At 45.1% G+C, this 13,145-nt stretch overlaps 1 protein-coding gene across 15 annotated transcripts in view; it reads left to right on the top strand.

The window, feature by feature from the left end:
* The window catches only part of FGFR2 (fibroblast growth factor receptor 2), a 107,519-nt gene that overhangs the window by 37,840 nt on the left and 56,534 nt on the right, over nt 1-13,145 (top strand). For all 15 annotated transcript variants that reach the window (XM_070780955.1, XM_070780954.1, XM_070780947.1 and 12 more), the window contains one exon: nt 1,633-1,802. In XM_070780955.1, coding sequence (XP_070637056.1) covers nt 1,633-1,802 — 170 coding nt within the window. The remainder of the gene's footprint in view (nt 1-1,632; nt 1,803-13,145) is intronic.

Genomic DNA, 13,145 nt, shown 5'->3' with positions numbered 1-13,145 from the left:
TCTGGTCCTTCTGCCCGGGTTCCCCACCCACCCTCCCCTGGGCGTTCTCTCTCTGAACACAGACTGACCAGTTCTGCCTCACTTAGCTGTGCCTTAGCATCATGTCCATACCAGCCATACCTCCCCACGCCGCCACCCTCCACCTTGACACTTAGATAAGCAGATGGATAAAGAAGACACAGCACATTAAGAAACCCTCACTCCACCTTTTATAGCAGGTTTCAAGAGCAAGGTTGAGGCAAAGAGGGGTGGGTGTTCTGAATGCAGTTGTTCCACTTCCTCTTTCTACCACGACAGCCTGGCTGTTAAGTGAAGGGCACTGGTGCCCTGCCAGGAATGTGCTGCGCCATCCACAGAATAGGAGAGGAAATTTCTAAATCATACTGGAGACAAAGCCCCTTCCCCCCAACACTGCCTCTGGTTTGTGGGGGGTGTGAATTGTTGCTCAGTCTAACCCTTGTAAGCAGTTATGGATAAGTCTTCTAGAATTTCAGTGTTCTAGAATGTTCTTGGGTGTTCCAGGCCCTGTTGATGGACGCTTTAGGCAGAGGGATATGGGGATTTTGGTTACATGTTTGCTGGGACAGAAACATGCGTGTGAAGAGTTAATTGCCATACAGGATGTTGTCAGTGGAAATCCTGAGCAGTGATAAAGGAGGCAGCGTGCCTCCAGTTGAGGCTGTCTGTCTCGGATGCTGGTCCTGCGTGTCAGAGAGGTTAAAGGTATGGATTCCAGTGCTATGAGAGTAGGTCGGGGAGGCAGACAGTGGGCCCTAGAATCAAACTGCCTTGGCTCAAATCCTGGTTGCACCTCTTCCTAGCTCTGTGGCTTCGGGCAGGTTACTGCTCCGTGACTCAGTTTCCCCATCTGTAAACAGGGGTTATAATTGAATTGTTGTCAGGATTAATAAATTAAATGTGTGAGAACTTTTGGGCCCATGTCTGCAAATAAAAGGGCTACCTAGCTGGCTCAGTGGTAAAGAATCTGCCTGCCAATGCAGGAGACACAAGAAACTCAGGTTTGATTCCTTGGTTGGGAAGATCCCCTGGAGAAGGAAATGGAAACCCACTCCAGTATTCTTGCCTGGAAAATCCCATGGACAGAGGAGCCTGGCGGGCTACAGTCCATGGGGTCTCAAAGAATCAAGACATGACTGAACATGCACAGGTTGAGATGCTAAGCTATACTATTGATCACCCGTTAAAGCGCCAGCGGATGAGTTGATGTGGCTTTTGAACACAATTTGTTTATTTGTACGTGTGATCATTTCACAGGTGCGGCGATCTAAAATGATTTATTTTTGGGGGTGGGGGGAGCTCAGCTGTTCTTACTGTATGTATTGTCGCTTTGTGTCTAAAGTAGCATTTTAAAACATTCATGAATTTACATTCTGGCAGCAAGTACAAGGGAAAGAAAAGTTCCCTGTTAATAAACTCTAGGCAGCCCATCTCCAGGGACCTTCTGGGAGGCCAGCTGGATCAGACTTCAGAAAATGTTTCTCTAATGTATTGATAAATATTACCCCAAAGTTTTGGAAGTGTCGGATCGTTCACATACAAACCTGTTAGGGGTTTATTGATGGAGATGCAGCTGTCCATCTATGTACATTATAATGTCGTTTTCCAAAACAGGAGCACCATACTGGACCAACACAGAAAAGATGGAAAAACGGCTGCACGCGGTCCCAGCAGCCAACACTGTCAAGTTCCGCTGTCCAGCTGGGGGGAATCCAACACCAACCATGAGGTGGCTGAAAAACGGGAAGGAATTTAAGCAGGAGCATCGCATTGGAGGCTATAAGGTAGAATGAAGCTTGTAAAATACTTACATGTTTAAAAATACTTAATACTATTACTTAAATTTTTTTTTCTTCATTTTTTAAGTAGTCCGAAGTTAGCAGGAAATAATAGAAGGAATATTCTCTTTTTAAAAAAGTCAGTAATTATCATAATTGATCGTTACCACGTTTGATATTTTAAAAAAGTTGCCTCGGACTTGCATGTGATTTTAAATCATAATCCCCGTTTGTGTTGTTCTTTATATGAAGAGAGTTTAATAAAAGAAGGGTCGAAAGTTGAGAGTCTGTTTTCTATATGTTTTATGGTCTGTAAAACTGGAGCAGAATTTGAGACGTACAGTTGCCCTGTTTGAGCAGGATTGTGTGAATAGTGGATGGACTTGGATGAGAGACTGGGGTATGAAATATTACTTATTAAGAGAGAATGCTTCCAAGATGACAGAGGCAATCTCTCTGTCCTCCATCCTCAAGGATTCTGAAGAGCCCATTACAGGAGGTGGTGAAATTCAGTCTCATCATTCACTGGAGAGGTTGAAATTGACAACGTCTCCCCCAAGATGCCCCTTCAGGCCTCTGTTCATCCATTCAGCAGACATGGATCCAGTGCCCTCTGTGGCAGGCACCGTCCTAGGCTCTGGGCAAAACACAGCCTTTAGCTCATCAGGGTTCCTTGTCCAGCAGGAAGGCAGATAAAGATCCGGCCATCAGGACACCCACCCATACGGGTGAGATTAGAGGAGTGTACTCTCCGGTGGATGTTCAGTGACGTTGGCTCCTTGAGACACTAACATAAAGGAGATCAGAAAAGGATTCTGGGCCAAGCTGGAAGGAAGATTGTCTCAGAAAGAGTCGGATCTCCAGATCAGTTAGCCTGGAAAGGGAGAGCTTTGTCAATTTAGTATGTGAGGAAGACTTAAGGAACTTTACTGTGAAATTCTTTGGTGCATTTGGAACATGAGTGGGTGTATCAGTAACCCATTGCTGCGTAACAAATTACCCCGAGACCTGGTAGCTTTAACAACATTTATCCACTCACAGCTTCCATGGGCCGGGTATCCAGGTGTGGCTTTGCTGGCCTTCTGTCTCAAGGCTTCTTGCTGCTGCTGCTGCTGCCAAGTCGCGTCAGTCGTGTCCGACTCTGTGCAACCCCATAGACGGAAGCCCACCAGGCTCCTCTGTCCCTGGGATTCTCCAGGCAAGAACACAGGGACTGTAATTACGGTTTCAGTTAAGGCTGGGCTCTTATCTGAAGGATCAACAGGGAAGAATCTGCTTCCAGACTCACTCACGTGGTTGTTGTCAGGGTTTAGTTCCTTGCAGGTTGTTGGATTAGGGCCTCACTTCCTCACTGGCCATGGGCTGGAGGCCACCCTTAGTTCTTTGCCATGTGGGCCTCTCTGTAGGGCAGCTCACAGCATGGCAGCTGGCCTCCTGGGGGAGAACAGACAAGACAGAGGAGAGCATGAGGAAGACCAAGGTCAAAGCCTTTGCAACCTAATTGTGGACAAGCCATTCCACCACTGATAGCTGTTTTCTGTGTTAAGCAAGTCACCAAGGGAGGTGGTGACTCAGGGCATGAATATCAGGAGACATGAGCATCATGGGACCATTGGAGGAACCTGCGCAGTGGGTAATACAGAGTGTGCACAGACTGAGAGGCCAGGTCCTTAAGAATCACGTGGGAGAGGATTCCTTGGTGGCAGCAAGGTGGTACCTAGGGGACCCTCCCTGGTGCCCTTCTCACTGTGTCAACACACCAGCATCACTCTGGATGATGCACGAGTCCCTGTGTCACCACGTCTGTGGTCAGGTAGGGCTTCTCTCCACCCAAGGTGCCCCGGAGCCCTTTCCTGGAATACCATCCCCAGTGACTCATCTTGAAAGGGGTTTAGTGTTTTCATCTCTAAGAGTTTATGGCTTTTAACACTGAAAGAGGACTTTCTAGAAGCCAAAAGCCCAGAGGATAATTGGGAAACCCTCCGAGTGCATTTCTAAGTGCACGTGTGGGCAGTTCCTGTGTGGAGTGCATCAGCTGGAAGGCGGATGCCTTTGAAGCCGTGGAGTGGATGCACTCCGCTTGTCTTCCACAACTTGCTCTTTGGGGGAAGCCATAGCAGAAGGGCGGTTTGTCTCTTTGTTCCGTCCTTAGATGGGAAAAGTGAGGTTGGAGTTGGCTTTTTTTTTTAAAAAGGAATGAACAGACACAGATTTCATTAGGCAGTGCTGGTTGTAAAGAAAGGGTTAAACCACTAAAATTGGGCCCTTGGGCTTGTTCTTGGGCTTCCTGGCTGACACCAGTGGTAAAGACTTCACCTGCAATGCAGGAGACTCGGGTTCAATCCCTGGGTCAGGAAGATCTCCCGGAGGAGGGCCCAGTCTAGTATTCTTGTTTGGGGTATTCCATGGACAAAGGACAGGCTTTGTAACCTGGTGGGCTGCAGTCCATGGGGTCACAAAGCATTAGACAGGTCTTAGCGACTGACCACACACACATGCAGGCTTGTTCTTACCACCAGACGTTCTCTGGAAATATAATGGATGCAGTTCCAATTATTATTAAAATTGTTTTTTTCATTCTTTCAAAGCATTTATTGGATTTGTTACCATATCCCTTCTGTTTTATGTTCTGGTTTTTTGACTGCATGGCATGTGGGATCATAGCTCCTCAACCAGGGACTGAACCTTCATCTCCTGCATTGGAAGGCAAAGTCTTAACCACTGGACCACCAGGGAAGTCCCTCAATGATTTATTTAAATATAGCTTAAGTATCAGAAAGGTAGTCAAAATCCTGGTGGTTAGCTCACTTCCTTCCTAGGAGATAAGAGTACAAAGGGTCGATGAGCCTCTGGAAATTCCTGTTCTCAAAATAAATAGGACCAACATCATTATTCTGCCTGAGGAGTGTTTTTGCAAGTCTGAATTAGTGATTATAAACACGCTGGAAGCCTGAGGGTGCCTGATGAGGAAGCGCTGCTTGATTTTCACCGGGTGCTGTTTGGTTTTGATTATTGATGATAACATCCCGCTAAATGAAGAGCTGCTGCTGCTAAGTCGCTTCAGTCATGTCCGACTCTGTGCGACCCCATAGACGGCAGCCCACTAGGCTCCCCCGTCCCTGGGATTCTCCAGGCAAGAACACTGGAGTGGGTTGCCATTTCTTTCTCCAATACATGAAAGTGAAAAGTGAAAATGAAGTCACTCTGTCGGGCCCAACTCTTAGCAACCCCATGGACTGCAGCCTTCCAGTCTCCTCTGTCCATGGGATTTTCCTTGGAGTGGGGTGCCATTGCCTTCTCCGAAATGAAGAGCAGCTACGTTCTAAAAGCAAAATGAGCAACCTTTAGCCTCTTCTCATAGAGGCAGAGGTGTCCCAAGTATTTTGGTTGTTTGATGTTGGAGTCATTTCTGGAGTGAAAGAGGAGTGGAATTTGAGTGTATGGGGACGAAAGTCTAAAATCTGTTTTGCTTTTCTACAGAAAGGGGGAAAGGCAGAGAGTACCACACCTTTGGGCTTCTCTGGTGGCTCAGTGGTAAAGAATCCATCTGCCAGTGGAGGAGACTCAGGTTTGATCCTGGGGTTGGGAAGATTCCCTGGGGAAGGAAATGGCAACCTGCTCCAGTGTTCTTGCCTGGGAAATCCCATGGACAGAGGAACCTGGTGGGCTACAGTCATTGGGGTCACAAAAGAGTCAGACAAGACTTAGTGATTAAAACACCACCACCACCACCTTTGGAACATGGGGTGCTGGCTGGCTCTGATGAGGGTGTATCTCTTACCTGGATGGGTTTTCTCTTTGGAGAAAGGGGCTGGGACAGTGGCTTTGACTGGCCTTGGAGATTGCCGCATTATTGCAAGGGTAGTCAGCCTGGATTCACTAAGGGATTTTCACAACAGTTATGGAATTGGTCATTCATTCTAGAAAATACTGGGCACTCCTAGAAATTCTATTGAGCTTCATGGGCTTCTGGGACTTGAAAAGACAGAGCTCTCTCATCTCCTGGGAAAATGTAGTTCCCTAAAGTCTAAGCCTTGCTAATGCTATATTAGACCCATCCCAGGTCTGTGGGCCTCCAGATTGTGAAGTCACTAAAGGTTACAGAGCTGACCTTCCCCTGAGGGCCACTCCCACTGGTCTGAGCTCCAGACCCATGGGGCTGAACAGGGCAGAGTGGGGAGCAGGGTCATGATGGTGGTCTTTCCCTCTGATGTTCTTTTTGTTGCCTACATACACTTGGAAAGAACTGTGCCTCTGGGATTCCCTGGCAGTCCATTGGTTAAGATTTCACCTTCCACTGCAGAGGGTGTGGGTTTGAACCCCAGTTGGGAAGCTAAGATCTCGCATACCTGGTCTAAATGACCTCTCCTCTCATTCCCACCCATTAGCTCTTTTATTTAATGAAGAAACAAAGTATCAACTTTTCCAAGATGTCTTTTTCTAGAAAGCAACTTGAAATTTTCTGCAAATGCAATTGTGTTATTTCTGCGATTTTTTTTTTTTCCCTCCTTCATAAATCTCATTCCATAAACCACAGCTGTGCTCCTGTGGCTAACCTGTCTGTCTAGCTCTTCCCACCTGTTGATGGGTCAGGTGCTTTGGCCCTGATCTACTGCGTTAAGCCTATGTGTCCACTGAAGGGAAAAGGAACACAAAAAACCAAAGCAAAGTCGGAGAAAATTATGAAACAGGACAGAAAGCTCATTTTAATTAAAATGGCCCGTGAAACTCCTGGTATTCTGTGTTTCAGTCTTATTATCAAAGAACTCATGCTGAGCCATTCTTAGGTGATTAAGAGTCAAATTATTGTTTTTCTTAGTATGTGGGCAAAGGCTGGTTGGATGTTATTAATTTATTTATAATGACAAAGCATGCTTGAAGCAAAACCACATCTCCCTGATTGTGCTGATGCCTGGGCTTTTTTTAACATCAGCTGAAAAGTTGGCTAAGCTCTGTACTTCACGTCATCTGTCCTTAAGATGGGAAGTTGGGATAGAAAATCTCCCGTGTTGGATCCTTTCCAGCCCTAAAACTTGTGATTTAGTAGCATAGCCATGATGTAGCATCAGGCATTTTTCATGTTAAATAACTGCACAAATTTTTTATAAGGAGATGGCTTTTTAAAAAATATGTAATTAATTAATTTGGCTGAGCTGGATCTTTGTTGCGGCACTTGGGATCTTTGTTGCGGCTTGTGAGATGTAGTTCCCCTGACTAGATATCGAATACCTGACCCCCTGCCTTGGGAGCGTGGAGTCTTAGCCACTGGACCACCAGGGAAGTCCCAGGAGATTGCCTTTAAGGCCAGATATTTAGTAGGGCTCTGGACAGTTGTCACAGTTAAACATAGGAAAATGAGAAGATGGCTGAGATAATAGGCCATCTCCATTCCTAATTCATTCCTAGGTAATGATTTAGGCATAGAGGAGAAAAACGTTCTCGAAAACCATCTTTTGAGTCACCAACTGCATAAAACCCATGGAGAGACCATGGGATAAATCTCTCCCTCAACATGACCATGGAATTGGCACAAGAGTCCATGACATTCAAGAGGTTAGAATTTCCACGGAACCACTTGGCAGAGAGAAGCATTGTACAGCATAGACTATTAGTTTCCAAGTATATTTCAGGTCCAAGAAAAGACAACTTTACAAAAAAATCATTTTCTTATGATCATAACTGAACTGGTTGTTTCGATGGGTAGATTAGATTTACATTTTCTAGGTTATTAAATGTTATGCTTAACCCCAAAGTATGTTTATTTGGAAAAGTCACGACTAATGTGACTTTGTAATATATTTATATACTTTGCTGAGGTTTTTTTTTCAACTAAGATGTTTCTGCTTTCATCTCAGATCAGGCTGTCTGTGATGAGAAGCAGGTGTAGTTGGTATCTGCTGGCATGTGTGGTCTGTTCACTTGTGTCTCGACTGTTCTGGATGCCCCTTGTGTGCATCACTCTCTGGCCCAAAGAGGTGAGCTGTTCTGCCCCTTTTACAGATGAGGCTTGTCACATGGCTCCTCGGTGGCAGAGCTGCCATTTGGATCCGGGCAATTTTTGCTCCAAAGTTCATGCTCTTATTAAACTGCTTTTTTCAAACATGGTTCCATGTCTTGTTAAAAAAAATGAAATAAAAACCACTGTTATGATAAATGAAAAACAGAGATGGTAATAACTTCCCCGGAGCACATAAATACCAGATGAATCAAAGCGTACTGTTGAGAGCAAAGCCATGGGTCGGGGGTGCTTAGGGGATGATATGATGCTGTTCTTCCAGTTTCCATGACCTGGGAGGTGTTTGTTTTTTTTTTTTTGGTGTGTGTGTGGTAAAAGCGTGGCATAAAATTTGTCATTTCTTTTCCAAAACTTTTTCATCCCCTAGAATAGAAACTCTGTATCCATTAAGTATTAATTCCCTGTTCCTCCTTTCCGCAGGCCCTGGTAACTTCTCACCTACTTTCTATTTCTGAATTCACCTGTCTAGGTATCTCATATGAGTGGAATCATAGGAAATTTGTCCTTTCGTGTCTGGTTTATTTCACTTTTGTGTTCAGGGTTCATCCATGTTGTAGCGTGAATCATGACTTCATTCTTTTATAAGGACAGCTGGATAATACTCCATTATATGGATAAGACCACGTTTTGTTTATTCGTTCATCTGTTAATGGGCACTTGGGTTGTCTCCACCTTTTGGCTATTGCTGCTGCTGCTGCTGCTGTGAACATCAGGGTACTAGTGTCTGTTTGAGCCCTTGCTTTGAATTCCTTTGGGTGCATACCTGGGAATGGAATTGCTGGATCATATGGTGATTCTGTGTTTAGCTTTTCAAGGAGGGCCTTGAAATTTTTAAAGAGTTAAGTTCAAAAGGCAGTGGATACCCCACTGGCAGTCTGTCCTCAGAGCACCTTTCTGGGCATTTTTAGGGAATAGACATCTAAGAGAACAGGCTTGCATTTTATATTCCCTTCCTGTCTCCTCCAAAGAGATCCATTGCTTACTGAGTAGAGGGAAGAGTTTCTGCCACAGGTTCCAGAAGATCAGCGCCCGCCCAGCCTGTTCTCTGGACACCACCTGAAAAGCAAACTTGGTGTTTAAGCATTAAACAGGTGTTGGCTCTCACGTCTGCCCAGTGATAGGCAGCAGTACGTGCCCCAGCGCTTGGCACAGGTAAGCTCAGTTCATATATACACATCCCAGAGAGATGATTTGAAATACCCCAGGAACCAGCTGAAAATGGGAGTCTGGCAGGGGATAGTAAGATTTTGTGCGTCCTAATGACAGCTGGTCTGTGTTGAATTACAGTTCATGGGGCACCTTATGACGGCCAGAGTTAAAAGGGAGGGCTGTCCTTCTCTATAATCTGAACCCGTTTGAACCCTGATGCTGGTGGAAGGAAGTTGTGAGAATATTTATCGTCATATGGACACTGCATTCCTCAACTTGGCACAGAGTTCAACTTTCCGTCCAGCTTCTGGGTGTTTATTCTGCTTGTTATTGAACACCTGGGTATTTAGAAATGTCCAGAGTTTTTTGCAATGTGGAAGGCAAACATCCAGGTGACAGCTGGATCTTTGACCTTTCACCCAGGTGTTTTGGTGTCCTCCCAACTCAATGGACATTCCCGGTTGTCAGCTGCAGGCTAGGGGTTTAACAGGCAACTCAGAGGCTTTAGGTAACAGAGGAATTTCGAAAAGGAAAAAAAAACCTGCCTGGGCCACCTTTTGTCTTTGCGATGACAGGGTATGGAATGTTTGTGGGTCTAGTTTTTGGATGGCGAGTCAGAGAGTGTAGGCTGTTAGCTAAGTCGACTTGGTTCTAGTATTGAAATGTTATTTTTAAAAGTCTTTAGTGAACATTAACTCTGAAACCCCATGCTCTCTCCTTTTGTTCCTTGGCAGATGAAAAATACTGATGAATTCCACAAAGATTTAGCCACAGGCAGGAATGAAAAGAAGGAATTGTGCATGTACTGGTTGATGCAGGATTTCGATTCTCCCGGGCTCTTGAGGTCGGTCTGCGAGAGAGCCACTTGTGCAGTGGATCTGCCGCAGGGCAACTCCTCGCCTAGAGTTTTCGTTCACATTTTCTGTTGTGTGCATGGGGGATTTATGTTTAAATTTAAAAAGTGAGAATGAGAAAAGTGTAAACACTTTTAATCCCATTGCTTTAATTATATATATATTACTAACAATTTAGTATATTTTCTTTCTTATTTTACCTTGTATATAAGTCATGCTTACAGATTCAGGCCTATATGCACCTAGAAGGGTGTCTGTGGTGTGTGTGTGTGTCTGTATTTTTTACAAAAGGGAGTCATAAATAGACATTTGCATTCAGCCTGCTGCTGCTGCTAAGTCACTTCAGTCGTGTCTGACTCTGTTTGACCCCATAGACGGCAGCCCACTAGGCTCCCCTGTCCCTGGGATTCTCCAGGCAAGAACACTGGAGTGGGTTGCCATTTCCTTCTCCAATGCATAAAAGTGAAAAGTAAACGTGAAATCGCTCAGTCGTGCCCGACTCTCAGCGACCCCATGGACTGCAGCCTACCAGTCTTCTCCGTCCATGGGATTTTCCAGGCAAGAGCACTGGAGTGGGGTGCCATTGCTACTTGTTTTCATTCATCAATAACTATTAATGATATTTTACCAGCACTGGACAAAAGAAGGCTTCATATTTTTTAGTGGCTGTATGCTAGTCTTCTGGAATAAACTACTCATTATGAATGAGTCTGCTCCTTGTGGGTTCCAAGTTTTTTTTCTGTTACAAGCTGTGCTTGAAGCAATGATTTTGTCATGTGCTTTGAAGTAATTCTGCTGTTTTTTGTGTAGACAAGGTTTCTAGAAGTGGAATTAAGTAGGGTCCCCCCAAAAAATGTCTGTTTTAATAGGTGTGAGTAAATTATTTTACAGAAATATTTTTCTCAACTTTCATTCCTGTTATGAGTCAGTTTCCCTCCACCCTCACCAAGTGCTCAATGACACTGATCTTTCTAATTTTTGTTAATCAACTGGTGAGTAACCGTGTCTCATTATTGTTTTAATTTGCATTTCCCTGCTCCTTAATGAGGTTAACATCTTTTCATATGTTTATTAGATGTTCACATTCCTCTTCTGGGAATGCAAAGATGGTTTATGTGCATATGACCTAATTGGCAGAAACGCTGGAGCATTCAAAACCTGGGGAATTGAGAAAAACATATTGAAGATAACATCTTATACATTTTTGTAGTTTCTTTAGGTTTACTCAGATTCTTGGTATGGAAATGGTGTGTGTCATGGCCTTCTAGCTAAGATCAAGTTTAATACGGTGGCTTCCCTGTTGGCTCAGTGGTAAAGAATCCGCCTGCCAATGTAGGCGACACAAGAGATGCAGGTTTGATCCCTGGGTTGAGAAGATCCCCTGGTAGCCTGCTCCAGTGCTCTTGCCTGAAAAATTCCTTGGACAGAGAAGCCTGGTGGGTTACTGTCCATGGAGTCGCAAAGAGTCAGACATGACTAAGCGACTGAGGACATTGTTTAAAAAGCACAGAAACCTTTCTGCCTCTTCCCTATTTTTGTACAGTTACTCTGTATAGGCTCTTGGCTTGTCATTAAGCAACTAATAGTTAATGGTAGGATGTCCTCTACAAACGTGTCAAATTGTCTCCCTGTTGGTGGTTTCCAAGGGCATCCATTTGGAAAATGCCATAGCTCATAACATTTGGGACTGGTGGCAAGTCAAGGAATCAAATATTGGAGCCATGGTGTAAGAAAATAAATATTAGCAGCATCGTATGGGGTAATATTGATTGAGTACCAAGGTCTCTGGAAGGGCAGAAACATCCTGTTTGGTAAATGTGTTTCTCATTGTGAAAGCATTTTATAAATGTTAACTTATTAACATTATTGTCGTGCACCTCTAGGAAGTAAATATCCATGGGAGAACATGCCCTTGTAGAGGGATCTTACGTGCACTGCCATAGCCCTGAGGAAAGATTGCGGCTGACCATATGCCCGGGGGTTAAAAAAAAGAAAAAGGCAGTGGCATGCCGAGCTGCATATGCCAAGATTTAACGTCTGGGCCGAGGCAGACCATGCCCTCTCTGCAGAGTCCAGGTTCAGCTCCATTTGGAATCCGCTCTGTGCCAAATCTGGGTCCAGGCACAAGAAAGACATTGACAGTTTGGACGGGGTCCAGAGACAGGCACTAACCATGATTAAGGGCTTAGGCCCATGACATTTGAGCGGGGGCTCAAAGAACTGAATATTTACAGCAGGGCTAAACGCTGGATTACGTGGCTTGGTGACGTCAGGGCCTGAGTTACTCTGCATGTGACCAGTTCCTCAGAGGCCAGGCAAGTCCCATTCCTGATATTCCTGAGAGCTGGGGGTGAGGGAGGGTCTCACTGTGGGCTCGTCTGGCCTAAGTTAAATCAAGCACTTTCCATGCTTAGAGCCTGCAGCCGCAGGGGAGTCCCTGAGGCCCAGGATTTTGGTAGAGAATTCTCCTTGCACTGAAAATTTTAGCATCTACATCTTGTCCTCTTTCTGAGCATCCCTTTAATGCATGCTTCAGAGAAGGTGCTTATCCCTTCTAAGAGGAGGCATAGCCTCTTGTTCTGGGTCTCCCGAAAGCCTGTGGTCCAGCCAAGGGCAGAAAATGCATCTTCTCCCAACACAGAGAATGGACTGTCTCCACTGTGGCTCTGATGCCTGCAAGTTCATTTACTGCCAGACTTCTTGCCTGTGACAGTGAGACCAGCGCCCTATCACCAGCTCTAGGACCTTAGACTCTGAAACAACCTCCATGGTTGTACAGGGGGGGTCGTCTTCAGGCAGTAGCTGAAACAAAGTGACTGCTCAGAGCTCAGTCTTGATGCAGGGCTTGTAGTCTGTTAAGAAGTAGAGTCCAGCGTTCACCCCATGATGCTTCCTAAGACTGTTAGTGATGAATGACCAGCTCGCTTGTTTTTGGACTCAGGATCAGTCACCGCACTCTGCCGTGGTGGCTTGTGCTGCACATGAAGAGAGTTGTACTACAGCGTGTTCGTCTAATCTCTTACCTCTGTTGGCTCTGCTTTTCGAAGTGGACAGCTGCTCTGCCCTCCTGTTATGTATAATGGAGCATTCATGAGATGATTTTCTTTCTTTGCTAATTTAGTTCCTTGAATCACTCATGTGCTTGCAGAGGCTCTGCTGGTATTATCGGTTTTTATGTGATTAAGGCAGAAAACACTTGCTGCGCTCAGGGAATCATTCAGAAGGTCAGTTGGAATTCCTGAAACAATAGTTAACATGAGTAGGCCCTGGCTTTTTATTTTTTTCTTTCCACTTCCCCAGAATGCCTTGTCCAAAATGCCTTTAAAGAAT

The sequence above is a fragment of the Bos indicus genome, chromosome 26 (assembly GCF_029378745.1).
Source record: "Bos indicus isolate NIAB-ARS_2022 breed Sahiwal x Tharparkar chromosome 26, NIAB-ARS_B.indTharparkar_mat_pri_1.0, whole genome shotgun sequence".
NCBI classification, from domain to species: domain Eukaryota; kingdom Metazoa; phylum Chordata; class Mammalia; order Artiodactyla; family Bovidae; genus Bos; species Bos indicus.
This window is presented reverse-complemented; position numbering and strand designations above follow the sequence as displayed.